At 44.2% G+C, this 17,375-nt stretch overlaps 1 protein-coding gene across 3 annotated transcripts in view; it reads left to right on the top strand.

Annotated features, from left to right (window-relative positions):
* Rbpms (RNA binding protein, mRNA processing factor) overlaps window positions 1–17,375 on the top strand; it is a 152,009-nt gene that overhangs the window by 87,135 nt on the left and 47,499 nt on the right. For all 3 annotated transcript variants that reach the window (XR_007208529.1, XM_048330548.1, XM_048330546.1), the window contains exon 5: window positions 17,223–17,373. Coding sequence is in view for 2 of the 3 variants with exons in the window: in XM_048330548.1 (XP_048186505.1) it covers window positions 17,223–17,373 (151 nt within the window). In the remaining variant the exon portion in view is untranslated. The remainder of the gene's footprint in view (window positions 1–17,222; window positions 17,374–17,375) is intronic.

Raw genomic sequence — 17,375 nt, 5'->3', positions numbered from 1 at the left:
ACCTCATGAGGTTGAGGACTAGGCTTGTCCTTCTGAAGAACCCTGCGATGGGGGGAATTTGGGGTTCTTCTCTTTTTCTCAGCAGTGTGAGGTTGCTTAGAGTATTGGAAAACAACCGCTCCTTCCCCCCCTCCCCCACATTTGAAATAGGTTGACTGTATAAAAGAGCTGAATGTGGCTAATAACCCAAAGACAGTTTCTTTAAAGTACTGGGTAGCCAGGCGCTGGTGGCTCGTGCTTAGAATCCTAGCTGTATTCAGGAGACTGAGATCTGAGGATCAGGGTTTGAAGCCAGCCTGTGTAGAAAAGTCCCCGTGAGACTCTTTATCTCCAGTTAGCCACTCAAAAACAGGTAGTGGAGCTGTGGCTCAAAGTGTGAGAAGGCTAGCTTTGAGCCAGACAGGGAAGGGATAGCACCCAGGCCCTGAGTTAAAGCCCCACAGCCATTAAAAAAAAAAAAAAAAAGAATAAAGTCCTGGGTAACAAATGCTAGCCATGTCATTTGCTCCATTCTAGGATTTGACTAATTTTTCTTTTCCTTTGCTTTCATCTTGTTCTGCTGGACCTGCATTACCATTGCTATTAAATCCCCCTAAGATAGATGGCATAGAAAGTGATTGATTAAGGTTCGGGTGCAGACCCGTTACCCCAGCATTCCAGAGGGCGGTTGAGAGAGGAGGATCATAAATTCAAGGTCAGCCCGGGCTACATAATGAGACCATTGCTTGCTTCCTTTTTTTTTTCTTTTTTTTTTAAAACATGCTGAAAGAAATAAATCAAGGTGCATTCTATCTATCTACTTACCTTATAGTTGTATCCAATACTCAAACTCGTTGTCTGATTCTTTTGCTCATGGCCAGTGTTACACCAACGACGCCATGCCTCCCACCCCAAAGGTGCATTTTATTCAAGTGTGAAGAATTTAAATCTCTGGCTATCCCTTACCAAAAGAAGATTGAAGCAAACTGTTTTCGTTTGAGTTAGAGGAAGCCGGAAAATGCAGCACCAGTGAGAATCTCTATGGAAGTTGCGAGAAGGACTAGTTCTCAGAGACGTTAGAATCCTCTTCCTTTCCCCAGGGAACTAGGCAGGAAGAACCCAGGTTCTCATGCACAGACTGGTGGCTGTCCTGATGCGGAGATGGCAAGTTCACGCAGCTTCTCCAGAGGGAACAGCCTGATAGGCCATGGCTGTGTGAAACTGTCCTGGGGTTTCCATTGTGGCCTTTAGGATTGATCGGTTTGTGTAAACATAGTTCAATTACATTTCAAATGTGATAGCCTTGTGTGATTTTTGCATTTTTTCCTCCCAAGATTTTTTTTTAAGGTATTTCGGTAAGTGTTAGGAATCTTAATTTCCTGGGGCTTGTGTGTGTGTGTGTGTATGCGTGTGTACGCGTGTGTGTGTACGCGTGTGTGTGTACGCGTGTGTGTACGCGTGTGTGTGTGTGTACACGCTTGCCAGTCCTAGGGCTTAAACTCAGGACTTGGTCACTGTCCCTGAGCTTTTTGTGCTCAAGGCTAGTGCTCTACCACTTGAGCCACAGCTCCACTTCCCGCTTTTTTGGTGTATAACTGGAGATAATAGTCATGGACTTTCTTGCTCTGGCCAACTTCGAACCCAGATCCTCAGATTTCAGCCTCCTTAGTAGCTAGGATTATAGATGTGCGCCACCAGCACCTGGCAATTTCCCTGTTTGTTAAATGTAAGTAGGAATTACAATGGTTGTGGAATTTTTCGGCAAAGAGCAAGCTATTTAATAGGATTTTTCATTTATTTTTTTTTTCTCCAAAATTCAACTCAGTTTTAGAATCAAAGAGCCTTCCACATCCCTGTATTTTTCCACGGAACCACACATTTTGGTGACCCTGTTTTTGAGGGAGGAGTCAGTTGTGGGGCTTGAGCTCAAGGCCTGGGCCCTGTCCCCGAGCCTCTTGTGCTGGATGCTAGTGCTCTACCACTTGAGCCACAGCGCCACTTCTGGTTTTTGAGTGGTTAATTGGAGATAAGAGTCTCCCGGGCTTCAGGCCAGCTTCAAGTCATTCCTCAGATCTCAGCCTCCTGAGTAGCCGGGATTGCAGGTCCCAGCCACTGGCAGCCAGCTTCCCGCAGTTCTCTGTGCTCAAGGAGAATGCTCTAACACTTTGGACCCCAGTGCCACTTGCAGTCTTCTGGTGGTTAATCGGAGGTTATCCATCACACACCATCACGATGAAGAGAAGGCCCACGCCCCGTTTCACACATTGGCTTAATGTTTCTGATCATCTGTAAGAATTTGAACTTGAGATCTGTAACCTGTAAATGGAATGCACTTAGGAGGTTTTAAGATCTTGATGCATGGAATAGGACTTTTCCTCCCTGAAAGGAGAATCATGTGTTTTGACAGGACACTTGTCAGTTACTGTGCTTGGATAGTATATACCATGTGAGATGGTTTCTTACTTTATAATTACTGGGTTTTCTTAACTGTCTAACTATCATCTTACCGATATATAGTAGTTACTATATGACTACATTAGAATTTTAATGTGAGGACCACAAATATTCAAGATTGATTTTTTTTTTTTCAAAGTAACTGAATCTAGGACCACGCACTGTGTTGTGCCACTGAGCCTCCTGCCCTGGCACTCAGTTAATATTTGTTATTTGTAAAATAAATGTGTCAGAAGAAAAGAGTAAATGTTACTGGAATATGAAAACAGATTAAAGGTGTGGCTCAAGTGTAGCTTCTGCCTAGAATATTTTTTAAAAGTTACATCTAATACATCGAATAGTAGAAATAAGACGTAAAACTGAATTCTAATGAATATGACTATACTCCTTAATGTCTATTCTAAAGAATTAAAATTCATTAAAAAGTTAGTAGTTTCAGCCTAAAATTTTCCCTCTAAATTGTGTTACATTAGGAATAGAGTAGCCTCCAAGCAAACCTCAAGATACTGTTCAAATCAGAATACCAACTTAAAAAAAAAAAATCAGTGTTTTCTGTGGACCACAGGGTGAAAACTGTGGCGATCCTTAACTAATGTTGGTAAAGAACTTTAAGCTTTGGTTTTTTGGGAGTCTTTTCCCCATTTACTGTGGACCAAGTTTTCAAAATTACTGTTTGAACATTAAAAGATAAAAAATTTCTTCAGGATTACAGTCAGGTAGAAATTTCCTTCTACAAAATATCTATATAGATTTTTTTTTAAAGCTAGGACTTTTAGAACCCCTTACTCACCAAATATTGATGTATAATTTCTCGCAGAATTTTGGTGTTCATGAGGAAGGCAGATGTGATGATGTCCAAACAAAGAAACATTGCAATTACAGGTCATGCAAGAGAACCTGGTGGTTTGTATTGTAGAATGCTAACCAACGGTAAAACTAATGGTAGAAAGGCTTTTAGAGTCAGGAAGATGCTTCATTTTCCAACACATCCTGGTAAACTTGATTTATCTTAAAGGATGCTCACCAACATAGTGGATGGAAACACATTCAGATGATCATTTAAAAAAAATTTACTGATCACAATGACCATTATTTTTTATGTTTTATTAGAAGGGCTTGGTGGGGCTGGGGATATAGCCTAGTGGCAAGAGTGCCTGCCTCGGTATACCCGAGGCCCTAGGTTCGATTCCCCAGCACCACATATACAGAAAACGGCCAGAAGCGGCGCTGTGGCTCAGGTGGCAGAGTGCTAGCCTTGAGCGGGAAGAAGCCAGGGACAGTGCTCAGGCCCTGAGTCCAAGGCCCAGGACTGGCCAAAAAAAAAAAAGAAGGGCTTGGTGCATTTGTATGTAACGCAGCACCAAGTTTGCACCTATGGAAAGGTCCTAAATCCCTAAGGAAGGCTAAGTGGATGAAGGAAAGTGAGTTTTGTGTTGAGAGCTTCTGCCTCCTCAGTGCCTGGCCCCCAAGTATGTCTTCTTGAAGTTGTCACAGTTGATTGATTCTGACCCTTGGACTGATTTGACACTCTAACCCTCTCATTACAGTTGATCATTCCGGCCTCAAATGGCATAAAGATCAAATTAAATGAGATGTACATTTTTCTAACCAGAATAATAAAAACCTTGGTGCCTAATGAAGATGATAATCTTCACAAAGTTCTGCATATAATGTTTGTGGCATCTCAGATTCCACGGGCTTCAGAATATTTCTGAACATTGATTTAGAATTAATGGCTAATTGATGCATTTCCCCTTCTAGTAGCTCTTTTTTAGAGGGGTAGAGGGCAGGATGTAGTTGTGTGGTTTAGTCCTTAATACTCTCAAACTCATAAGCTATTGTAATCCAAACATTCAGATGAATGTTTATTCCCTCATTAATTGTACCTCTTTTACCGTTCCAAATTCCGATTGATTCTGTACACATCCGTTCATTTGTTTAGCTGCCGAGTTGTGTGTGTGTGTGTGCAAGGCAAGTCTTTTTGCAGAGGATGAATGTCTTTTGCAGAAGATGAACGCAGGGGTCGCAGTGTTGCGGAGAGGGAGGGACAGCACTACGTTGAGCTGCTCAGAGGTGAGATTTGTTTGCCCTGTTTTCTTTTGGTTCCTGTGCAACACAGGAAGTACTTTGCCGAGAACTTCCTCCGTTTGTCCTTGACTGTTTACATTCTTTTCAACTCTTTGCAGGTTTGGGGTTGGAAGGAATTTGTAGGCTGTTTCATGGTGTGGGCTAGACATTTGGAAAACGAGTTTTCAACGTCTAGAGCTGTAACCCAGTGGTAGAACATTTGCCTCCCTTGTACAAGGATCTGAGCATTCAAAAGAAAAAGTTGGGGCGCAATTTCTCTTTTTTCCTGTAATTTAACGGTATTCATTCAGAGATGGCTCCCTCCCACCTCAGGCAAAACAACTTTTCTGTATTCGTGTCAGTGAACGGCTTTGAGGCCCAGTAAATTAGTTGAGCTGGTACTTAGGATCCTTCCTGTAGCCATGGGATACAGTTTTTTAAAGGAATTTTCATCTGGCTTCGCACCTGGAAGATAGCAATGCGAATGCCCATTCTTTGTTTTTCCCCTCGGTTTTTAACTTCATTAACATTACCCAAGCTTGGTAGAATGGACGGTGTGGGGAACTTCATGAGATCCTTTCCAGGTTCATTGCTTTAAAAAAAAGAAAACACACACAAAACTGGCGGGCAGAAACGGGGCTATAAAAATGTTGTTGTCTGTGCATGATCTTTAAATGGAAGTCTTTTCAAAATGGTTTGGAAAGTTCAGGCAACTGTCTTTTTTCACTTGTAGAGTTTGTTTATGTCAGCACTGTTTTTCTCTCCTTCCCCCGCTGCTTTTATTCCTCTTTCCACACCAGCCACTATTAAAAGCCTAAAGTAAACTTTGCAGAGTGATCCCTAAAGCATATACAGAAAGTTAAGATGGATCCCCAAATAGCCCGCTTAGGTAAAGCTAAGAGCAGAATGTATTGACTGTGTTTTCTTAGCATGCCCACCGCGCAAGTAGGAGTTACTCTTGAATAGGATTTTCCACAGACACAGACATACTTGGTATGTGTTCTCCTCTCCCCTCCCTCCCCTCCCCTCCTCTCCTCTCCCCTCCCCTCCCCTCCTCTCCCCTCCCCCCTCCCCTCCCCTCCCCTCCCCTCTTGGACTGAAGGCTAGGGCTCACTTCCACCTGAGCAAGTCTCAGGAGCTCCCGCCCAGACTTAACTTAAAATGGTGATCCTCAGATCCCAGCCCCCTGAGAAGCTGGGATTACAGGCGGGAGCCATCTGGGGCCTGGCTAATCCAAGATATCTTTAAATTTTTTATACCTCCCTGGCTAAATGGGCTTATTTTGTTTGATGTAGCCATAATGCATGTTAGGTAGCACAGATCCTTTCAGTAATTAGGAGATTTGCCATTAAGTCTTTTCCATGAAGAGCCCACACAGGAACACTAGTAATGTTTTTGTCTTAAAAGCAAATAATTTTTAGAGGACTTGTATAGCCCTTTACTAATTGGATATTAACATTCTGAAGCTCATCCTTTTCCAGCATAGCTCTCCCCGGGCTTTGTAATTCACATACGTTGCAGGCACTGTAAGCCACACCGTTGGTCTGTACTTAGGTACAGCTTTCTGCTGGAGGGCAGGTAGCGGGGGTACGGGGCCTCCCTGTGGAGGGGAGGGCTGAATGCTTATGGGTGGACACATTGTCCCGACCAAAGGCAAAGTCCAGAGGGAGCAGGGGATGCGCACGGAGAGACCGCCGGCAGCGACAGCCACATTGCATACCCCTGCTTTAAAGATTTCCAGGATCTGCCTCTGTCCGTTCCAGAGACATTGACCCCTGTTTACCATCTAAGTCCTTGGAGTGAAAACGCTAGCATCAGGACTTCCGAATGAAAGAGCACCCTCTGCACCCTGGCCCCTGTTGCCTGTAATGTCTGTTTCAAAGCCACGCTGTGAAATACTGTTTTAATGGGTTACTGCCTGTATTTGGCTGCCAATTCTTTCTAGAGCCCCTTCCTATCTTTGTCAGGGTCTGACTCTTTCAATAATCCTTTTCAATATAATTTGAGACTGCTGAGACAGAAGTTCAAACAACCATGCCCTCGTGGCCCTTTGGAAAATAAACTCTGCTTGACTCTGATTCCGTTGACATGTTAAGGATCGAGTTTATAGCTTCTTCAAAGGTCCTGCCCTGACTTTATAGTCATCCTATACTAAGCAGATCCTTCTAAAGCATGTACACAGGTCATGTACACAGGGCGGGCTGGCTTTAACAACAGGGAAATGTATTCAGTGCACAAGAAATGAATGCAGCTGCAGCTGATGGTCCGGTTGGAGACTTCTGTCCCCTTCTTCATCTGTCTTCTTGGTGGTTCTGCCGAAGGATTCAGTCTCTACAGTTACCAGTCAGGTGTCTGGGAGCCAGTTCAACTGTGGGCCGATAGAAAGGGGCTTTCTATGAGGGAAACGCAAGCAGGTGGAACTCCACCGCACCAGAGTGGGAAGCAGCTCCCAGGCTCCACTGCCTGTCAGTTGGAGATGCGCGCGAATGTGATGATATGTCTCCTCTCCAAGCGGGAGCAGCACTCTCCCAAAGGGAAAAGGGCGGTAGCAGTTCACATTTGGAGAGGGCTATCTGATAACTGCGTTTGGTGTACATCATTTGCTGTGTGCTCATCTTAAATGTTCACTAGAACTCATGAAATCTATACAGTCAACCCTGTGGGTTCTGGACAGCTTATAATAGCTGAGGAGCTAGGAGCACAGAAAGCTCTGCAGTGTGGAAGCAGTAGTTGAATCCAGGTAGACTCCCAAACCCATCCCCATCCCCATAATTCCTGCTGTGAGCCTTTTACCCGAAGGTAAATCTTACAAGGTATATCTTACAATTGTCACTGGAACCACAGCTTGACAACACTGCTAGAGAAGTGACTTTCTCATTTCCTCTGCTAAACAGGAGGGGATTGACTACACTGTCGGGATAGGATGAAGTTTCCCCTGGTTTCATTATTTGTGCAGGTACATCCTTACCTTAGTTGGCATGCAGGTTTTCCCATAGGCATTTGGCTTAGCAGTAAAGGAGCTGTGAATTTGAATGCCACACTTCATTCACAGGAATGAAAGGAAAGCGCAAGAGTTACCATATTTAACAAAGTGACCTAGTCACTAAAAACCATTAAGACCTGTTGAGGAATGCAACTGCACTTCTGTGTCACGGTCAAGCTCCTTAGTAGCACTTAGGGACCTTAGCTTATTTATGACTATTATACTAGAAAGAGAAATTGATGTATGCTGCAAATTATAGGTGGCTCTGTGGAAATATTCTAGACATGGAACAATACTACTGCTGTCACCAAGACCTCCAAAACAACATGGTTTCATTTTATACGGAGCATATATGCACATTTTTATTGGTTTTTCTTGAAAACAGTAAAAAAAAAACAAGGCAATATGGTATCTAGCAATGTGATGCTTCCCCTAGCATCAGCCCAACTAATTATACCCCCCAAAAATCCCTTGGGGGAAGAGGTCTCTTTCTTGAAGTCTAACTAGCTATCTTACTAAGGAGGAGAAGGACACATAACTTCATTTCCCCTCCCCAGTGGCATTTCATTTTGCAACTTCATCTGAAATTTTTTTTACTGCTCCAAATTAACTATCCAAAGGAATTTCTTTGTAATATTTATATACATGCCTATCACATACTTTGATCAAATTGATGGGATACATACTTTGAAGTGAGGACAGTGAACATTAAATCAGATGGTTCTAAGGTGAAGCCAGGGCACACACTTAGCGGTGGTTGGATTAAGAAAAGAACAAGGCGTAATTGGTCTGATAAGTTCCTCAGCGGGCAGTCACCCAGCAGCCTGCGCTGTTGTATTAACAGTCCTGATGTTTCTGTGAGCCATGTCCTTATTTAGGAAAAGTATGAAATCGGGTTTACATCTGCCGAATTCTCCCCTGACTGCGCCTTCTTTGTTGGATCCCTTCTCTACCTGTTCCAGCACAGCCGGGGACTGAACAACCGCCTCAGTTATTTTCTGAAAACAATGCGGGCTTTGAATAGCAAAGCACTTCCCGAACCTGTGGCATCCTCCCAGCCACGAACCCCATCGGGGTCATCAGAAGCCTTTCTGCGTGCTGGCTTGGATTCTGCCAGTGGCGACCTGGGAATCTGAAGTGCAGGTGTGGGCTGCTCTGAGCCTTGATTTGCTCCTCTGTGTAGGCGAGGCTGTTGTCATTTGAGATAAGGCATTTCTGCCCGTCTGTGGGGCCTACCCTCCTCCCACGCATGCCAGTGGGACCTTCAGTTATGTGGAGCCCCCCCACCCCCCCATCTCCAGACCTTCCTAAGGTTGGGTGAGAAGGGGGTTGAGAACCGGGGGCGTAGGAAGCCTCATCCCCGGTGCTCATAGGTGTGAGGTTCATGCCGTGCGTTGTACCACCCTCTTCTACAAACAGACACTTATCTCCTACCACCTTCCTTCTAATATTGATACTAAAACTAACAGGAAATGGGGCATTGCAAGTACTTATGACGCAATAATATGCACATACATGACTGAGAATTTCTGTTCATTCAGTTTCAGGATTACTGAGTTGGAAGAAGTTTTTGGGATACTCCTCACCTTTCCACTTCTGTTTTCAAGTCATTCTTATGTGTAACTAACGCACACCCTTCCTTATCTTAACCTGCTCACTCGCTAGAGATTGAGACAGGGCCCTGTGGCTGGTGCCTGTAATCCTGGCTACTCAGAAAGTTGTTACATGAAGGTGGAGGTTTGAAGCGAGCCTCAGCAGGAAAGTCAAGGAGGCTCATCGCTAGCTAACCCCCCAGCCCCAAAGGCCAAAAGTATTGCTGTAGCGCGAGTGGTAGAGCACCAGCCTTCGGGGTGATAAAGCTAAGGAACAGGGCCCGGGTGCTGGTGGCTCACCCCCATAATCCTAGCTACTCAGGAGGCTGAGATCTGAAGATTGAGGTTCCAAGCCAGCTGGGCAGGAAAGTCTCTGAGTCTCTTGTCTTCAACTAGCTACCAGAAAAACGCAAGTGGAGCTGTGGCTCAAAAGTGGTACAGCTCTGGGGCTGGGAATGTGGCTTAGTGGTAGAGTGCTTGCCTAGCGTGCATGAAGCCCTGGGTTCAATTCCTCGGTACCACATACACAGAAAAGACCGGAAATGGTGCTGTGGCTCAAGTGGTCGAGTTCTAGCCTTGAGCAAAAGAGGCCCAGGGACAGCACCCGGGTCCTGAGGCCCAAAGACTAACAAAAAAACAATTTTTAAAAAACTGATTGAGTTAGAATGTAATGGATTTCCGGAAGGGGTTTGTATCAGTCACCTGAGGGTCAGCTAAAAATGATTGTTTTCACAGACCCCAAGGGAGACCTTTGTATAGAGTCTGTTTTCAGATTGTTTTATGGATGCTTCTAGGAGAGAAAGCTGATAGTACTCACACCAAATCTATTTTGGCCTCTGTAAGAACTCAGACTATTTCTAAAATATGCATTTGCCTGCTAGTTTGTGATGGAAAAAGAATCGGTTCTTTCAACATCATTTCCTTTCATTTTGTTGAAAAACTTGTCCCCAGGTTATTTCTTTTGCTTGTGACCAGAATAGTAGAGTTTCCTTCTTAGCTCTCTTTTAAAATGTAACAGCATAGACAAATGGAAATGGAAGGACGAAGGGGCAGTGCTTCCTACCTACTAAGGGGGCTAAAGCAAAACAGAGGCAGCATTCCAAGATTCTGGGAAGGACGTGAAAAATCGGGGTGCTCATACATAGATAAGAGAGTTGAAATGGTCAAGCTGCCTTAGAAAGTAGCCATTCTTCACGAAGTCACATAGAATTATTATTTGATCCAGCAATGTTGTCACTCTTGGGGAACCAAAAACATGTTCACAGAGGAATTTTGTACCCACGAGTTCATAGCAACCTTATTCATCGAAGCCAAAAAGTTGAAATATCACAATAAGTATGGTATATCTAGACAGTAGACTCTTACTCAGCAATGAAAAAAAAAAACACCACACAACCAACAAAGAAGTAATGTGGGTTACAACATGGATAAATCCGGATGACATTATTCTTGATTTAAAAAAAAAAAAAGGGTTCTGTGGAGAAAAAAACCCCAAACACCTTTGATTTATGAACTATCCAGAATATATAAGCAAGTTTGCAGAGATTATGCAGATGACTAGTTGTTTAGAGGGCAGGCAACAGAAGGGGTTTCCATTCTGGGGAATAATGGCTTATTGGTACAGAATTCTTTTTGAGGCACAAGAAGGGCTTCAAATACTATTTTGTTTGAACAAAAAAAAATTTTTTTTTGAGACTAAAAGTTTTGCTCTGTAGCCTAGTCCATACTTGAACTAGTCATTCTTTTGCATTAGCTTAAAGTACATATGTATGCCACCGTGCCCGACGCGAACATGGTGTCGTATCATGAAGCCACCTCCACCCTCTGAGTGTGTTGCTTGTGCAACACACGGGGAAACTTGTTCAGCGTGTTCAACAATGGATAATGAGCATCATTCTCTTTTACCTTGTCCTGGTCCACGGCAGGGAGAGGACTGATACTGGAGCTGCACTGTGTTTCTTGGGGACAAACCAAGAGGTTGCTGAGAAACCAGCTGGTTGTTTACTAAAGCCCGACCGGGCGGTGAGCTCAGTGAATCTGAATCTCAAGGCCTTACAAAGCCTGCAGAGCATCCGCAGAGCATACCATTCTTTTGACTTACCCGAGGGTTGAATGAGTTCTTCCTTCCTCTTGGATACCAGTCGATGTTGCCACTGCTTACAGTAATCCTTACTGTTGAGTCAACGTTTTGTTCAGTGCTTGATAATTTCAGATAATTTGGAAAGAAGTCATTTTCCTGCCTCTCCTTCCAGTCTTGCTGTAGGTTACCTTTCAGGATGAGAGTCAAAAGATAGGCCTCCAGCTCAAGTGATAAGAGTGCCTGAAGCAGGAGGCCCTGAGTTCAATCCCCAGTGCAGGGAGGGAGGGAATAAAAATACTGTAGAGTCAGACTCCATCACAGATTAGGCTAGGTAGCTTAACCACACGGTGGGACTCCAGGTTAGGAGACAGCCCTGAATCTTTTTGCGGGGGTCTCTTCCCAGGAGAATCTGAGAAGGCAGTTCTAAGAGAATGTGGGTTTTGCAACTGTAAGATTAGGAAGGAAAGGGGGAATCTGAGTGCCAGTGGCTCACGCCTGTAATCATGGCTACCCAGGAGACTGAGACCTGAGGATCAAGGTTCGGAGCCAGCCCAGGCAGGAAAGTCTGTGAGACTCTCATCTCCCCTGAACCCCCAGAAAACTGGAAGTGGCACTGTGTGGCTTAAGTGGCAGAGCGCTAACCTGGAGCTGAATAGTTCAGGGACAGCGCCCAGGCCGAGTCCACGCCCCATGACTGGACTCCCCCACCCCCCCACCCCCACACAAATGCAGGCATTGCGATCCGAACAGATTATTGTAAAAAGAATGCATTTCCAGGCATGTTGTGGTCTTGGTGCTCGCTGTAGTTTCCAGTGACATTCTGTGGTGCTGGATGTCAGTGAGGGCCCTGGGAAACGCGAGGCCTCCTCGTGTGTGTGTGTGTGTGTGTGTGTGTGTGTGTGTGTGTGTGTGTGTGTGTGTGTGTGTGTGTGTGTGTGTGTGTGTGTGTGTGTGAAGTCCTGCAAATAGTGAACTGTAGCTAATAGCTTAGTGTTTTTTTCCCTCTGGTGGTATTGATTTGCAATTTGGAACCACTTAGTGTGTATCTTTATATTACACATATAAGTTAATAGAGTAGGTAATGAGAGCTACGATTCTGTCCAAGAAGTTACCAGTATGCCATGGAGAAAGCTAGAAGTAACCTTGTGATGTTAGATTGATTTATTGCTTTCAGTATGAACTTCCATGTGTTTAAATGATGCCGTGAAATAGACACAGTTTGAGAGTGTGTGTTTGCATGAGTGCACAGGTGTTTGCCATAATACATGTTGTTTCTTAGGGCCTATGAGAGATTAGTTCCGAGACCCACCCTAAACCATCAGAATAACAAAAGCCACAAACAGTGACAAGAAAAAGATGCACTTGGTATATACTTGGTGTGGCTTTTTTAAAAAAAATATTTTATTGTTACTACAGAGGTGATGTACAGAGGGATTACATTACGGGAATCAGGTAATGGGTCCATTTCCTTTTGTACAGTGTCATCTGTTCCCTCATTCTTTGTGCTTTTTAAAAATTACTATATATTGTCCAACTGATGATACTGTGGTATATCAAGCATGTAATGTACTTACATGGTATGTGTTCTCCCCAACAAACCCCTCCTTTTTAATATTTTAATGGGTCGTATTATGTTATTTTCATTTATACATGTGAAAGTATGAAATTCCTAACTTGCTCATACTGACCTTGAATTCAAGATCTATTATTTGCCTTCAACTGTGCTGGGAATACCGAAGTGTGCCACCGTGCTCAACTTTTCTGGTTATTTTGATGGATTGATTGTTTGAACCAATGAGTTCAGAAACCACAGATGCTGAGAACGTATGGCAGTAGGATAGGTAGACAATGATAGAAGTGAATTATAGATATTATTAGAAATCATGGGATAAAATACCAAATATATCTGCCAGTATCAATGTAATTAAATGAATAATTAACAAACAGGTTAAAAATGAAAGTTTTTCCTTGGAACAGACAGTGGTATATAGAAAATGAGATTACTAAAATAACCTGTCAGCTTAGAATTGTAGTTGTTGTTAGACTAATAGTAAGTTTGATGAGAACCAAAGTATTTCTGTAGCCTCAAAATATCATTTTGTAAGATATTTAATAGTTTGAAAGGAAACACATCAGTAACACTATTGTAGAGAAACTTGGCAAATGATCAAAGCTCTTAGAGGTTGTAGGACAAAAATGGCATCTTGTGCCTTCTGATATGAGCCACTGAGCAGAAACACATCTCTGATACTCCTGCCAAAAATACACAACCTGGGGTAGGAATATGGCCTAGTGGTAAAGTGCTCGCCTCGTATACATGAAGCCCTGGGTTTATTCCTCAGCACCACATAATGCCAGAAGTGGTGCTGTGGCTCAAGTGGTAGAGTGCTAGCCTTGAGCAAAAAGAAGCCAGGGACAGTGCTCAGGCCCCGAGTTCAAGCCCCAGGACTGGCAAGACAACAACAACAAAACACAAAAAACCCCCACTACCTGACTTAAAAAAATAATACAAAAATTATATAGTGCCAAAGTGAGGGACATTGTACAAAACAAACTACAAATGTCAAGGTCATGAAAGACAAGAAGTGAAGACCTGTTCTAGATAAAAGAAAACAGAAAAGATAGCAAGTAAACGCTAAATATGATTCCGGATTAGATCATGGTTCGGGAGAATGGGTGTCCTTGATTTTAGAGAATCAAACTGGGAAGAAAAAGTAACGTCACAATTTCATCTTAAACAGTTCAGAGGAGAAAGAGGATGATAAGGTGAATATGGTGATATGCTAACACAGAAGACAGTGGGTGTCATCACCTGAACAGCCAGCTTTGGTCAGAGACAGACATTTCTGCAGGGAATAAGACCAGCAGGGCAGCGCCCCACCTAGCTTCTCCCCTGGGGCTCCGACATCTAGTCTATTGGAAATTTGCTATGAACGTCTCTTTCCTGCTAATACTATATCTTCATCTACCACGATTCTCAAACATAGCCCTGCACGGGTAGCCTTAGCATTCTCTAAGCCTGTTAGAAATGCGGGTTTTCTGGTCCTAGCCCAGATCTAGTGACTCAAAAACTCTGCAGTGAGCCCAGCACTCTATCCAGAAAGTTCCCCAGATGATTGTGAATGCACAAAAGACTTCAGATCTTTCAGGCTAAACATGCACACGCACGCACACACACACACACACACACACACACACACGGATGCACGCACGCTCTGCAGGCCTTCCTTCTGCATCCTGTCACCCGGCAATGTGCTGAGCCCTTTCCTGGACTGACAGCCACCTGGCGAGCCTTTCCCGCTGCCTCCCCTCCCTCCCCAGCACCTTCGGCCTGGCCTGGCACCCTCCCTGGAGCCGGCTGCTGGCCTCCCGAGGACCCGCTGTTGTCAGCACTGTATTTCCATCTCGCCAGGGACTTCAGTCTTTGCAGATCCTATCTTACTAAACTGGACTGGTGGAAACTTGGCTGTCCTCGAGGTCAGTCAGATTGGCTTGGTTTGTTTATAAGTTAGTGTTTATCCTCCAGTTGATAATCACAGCGATTTCTAACTATTCCTTTCAGATCCACGTAAATAGGACATGTTGACTTTGGGAGGTGCTGACTCCCCTTTCACTTGGAAATAATCTTATCCTGACAGCACTTAATGCGAATTTACTCTATCCACACACAAGTCTTCTTAGACTTAATTAAAAGCACAAGGTGCTTTATTTATCTGTGGCTCTCCTCCTCTCTTTTCTCCTTGTCTTGTTCTTCTTTTCTCCCTCATGATATGAACGTTCTCCGTCTCCTGCCTGTTCTGCGTCTTCCGCGTCATCCTTCAGCATTTCAAGTGTTTGGACCTTGGCTAATCTCTATGGACAGAAACTTCGCTGAGCAGGATATTGATTACCAAATATGGCCCTGCTGCTCAAGATGTTGGAGGAATGTGGCTTGTATTCTAAGCCTCCAAACAAGCTGCCAAGCAAATTAGGTCATTTTAACTTCTGAGCCTTTTTTTTTTTTTTTTAAATAAGGATGCTGGAACTTTGATTTGGAACATGATGTTGATGTTATTTTAGCTAAAGAGAAGGGCGTGAAGAAGGGGGCCGGGAGGCGCAGGTCAGCCTGTTTCAGGATGGGACCAGCCCAGGTCGAGTCTTGTGAGTTCCAGAACACCAGTGCAAGTGTAGCAGGCATGGTAGTTGAGCGGTTCAGCCTCACTGCCTAGCCCAGGACCACAGACAGGTCCCTACTTCCGCTAACTCCCTCGTCCCCCGGGGCCAACCCAGGTCTTCAGATTGTTGTGCCTTGGCTGCTTCTCAGGAAGGTGGACAGAGTGGCTCAGAGTCCGTGACAAGCAGCTCCCGTGTGTGTGTGTGTGTGTGTGTGTGTGTGTGTGTGTGTGTGTGTGTGTGTGTGTGTGGCGGGTGTGGCGGGAACGTACTTGTGTTAACACGGCGTACCTTGAGGTGACAGCCAATGCTCACACCTGTTTCTCAGCAGTGACCGTAGATGGTCAGGTCCGTATTTGCGACGCTTGGTTCTGTTGGGGTCGTATCTGTAATAGAGTAGCAAGCTGGTGAGGCGAATCCTGCTTCAGAGGACAGCCCACTTTCCTTAGATAGGTTTGTGGCAGGACAATACTGAGGTCTCCCTGTACAACCAGGAACAGTTCCAGAGAGCCAGGGCCTTTTATGTCTCAAAACCCCCTGCCCATTTTACTTGGGTTGGTTAGAGCTACACACGTGAACCCCGGCCCCCCGGCCCCCCACCCCCTGTGTTTACCACTCTTCAGTGGTTTCTCCTGAGACAAGGACTAAATCAGGCTCAGGAAGAAATCCCAACCCGCTCAGGAGGATGCCTCTGGCACTGTGCCTCCCTGAGGACCTCTCTTTCCTTCCCCCCACCCCCATTTCCTTTTATAGCTGTCGTCATCCAGTCCGCCCCAGAGGTCCCCTGACATCGCTGGGACTGAGCTGCCCTTGATGCTCATCTCCAGTTTACTCAGTTCTCCTGGCCAACGTTGCTCCCGCGTTTCAAGCTAGGAAGAACAAATCTGACTTGGGGTCGTTGGGCCCGTGGTCTGCATTCACAGTACTGGTTTTCAGGATCAGGACAGTCTTATTTTGCAGGGTACACAAGTGGACTGTTCTGGGATTTCTTTTTGTTACTGCTGTTAGGGTCCAGAATTCATGGCACTGAATACCGTTTTCATTAGTTCTTGGTTAGGCTTAGTAATGAAGACTTTTCTTAAATGGGAGAGTTACAAATAAAATTGTTCTTGTCCTAAATCTTGTTTATAGTGTTTGTGAGTTGTTATCAAACATAATTTTTATTTTTAGGTCAACTGCTATAACAGGGACAAAGATAATTGAAATGACTCTCATGGGTCTATGTAATCCTTTGGCTTCCCCTGTAGTTTGTGAGCCGAATATAATCAAAATCAGGACCTCCTTTTAAACTGTTCGGAGTTTGTATAAATCTGCGAGTGAACTGGAATCAAATGATGATACTGTTAAAATCTTGCAACTGATTAATTCCTGTCTTCCAAGTAATGCCGAATACAGCAAACCTATGTAACTCTCTTGAGTTAAAATGAGACCAGAGTCTTTCTCTCCATTTAAAGGCATTTAAAAGGCATTGGAGACTTACATTGTTTATGTATAACACTGGTTCAGAGCGCAGGCCTGATAGGATTTCAGGTGTCAGACTTGAGTGCTGCAGAGTATTTCACGGTCAAATGGATTACAGTCATATTTTCACAAGTAGCGATCAGAGTTCTTAAACTGTGCTAGGAATTTGCTTGACTAAAACTTTAAACCTACAACTGGATAGTTTTTGTCCAGAGAAGGAAAGGGATGGTTGTAAAGCCATGTAACTAAAATTTTTAGCAGAGTTAAGTGTCCTGATGTTCGGGACACATCATGTTGTGGCTTTTGAATGTTCTGTGTAAATAGTGAGAATAACAGCCCTTGCCGACCTTTCTTTCCTGATAGGCCAGGGTTTGCTGGTGTGTTTATTTTGTCACCATTCCGGTTGGACTCTAAGGAAATGAAAACATCTTCCATTTGTTCTTTATTTCCAAAGGGCATCCGCTTCGATCCTGAAATTCCGCAGACACTACGACTAGAGTTTGCTAAGGCAAACACGAAGATGGCCAAGAACAAACTCGTAGGGACTCCAAACCCCAGTACTCCTGTGCCCAACACTGTACCTCAGTTCATTGCCAGAGAGCCGTGT

The sequence above is a fragment of the Perognathus longimembris genome, chromosome 21 (genome assembly GCF_023159225.1).
Source record: "Perognathus longimembris pacificus isolate PPM17 chromosome 21, ASM2315922v1, whole genome shotgun sequence".
NCBI classification, from domain to species: Eukaryota; Metazoa; Chordata; class Mammalia; order Rodentia; family Heteromyidae; genus Perognathus; species Perognathus longimembris.
The sequence above is the reverse complement of the archived record's forward strand: the minus strand, read 5'-3'. Positions and strand labels throughout refer to the sequence as shown.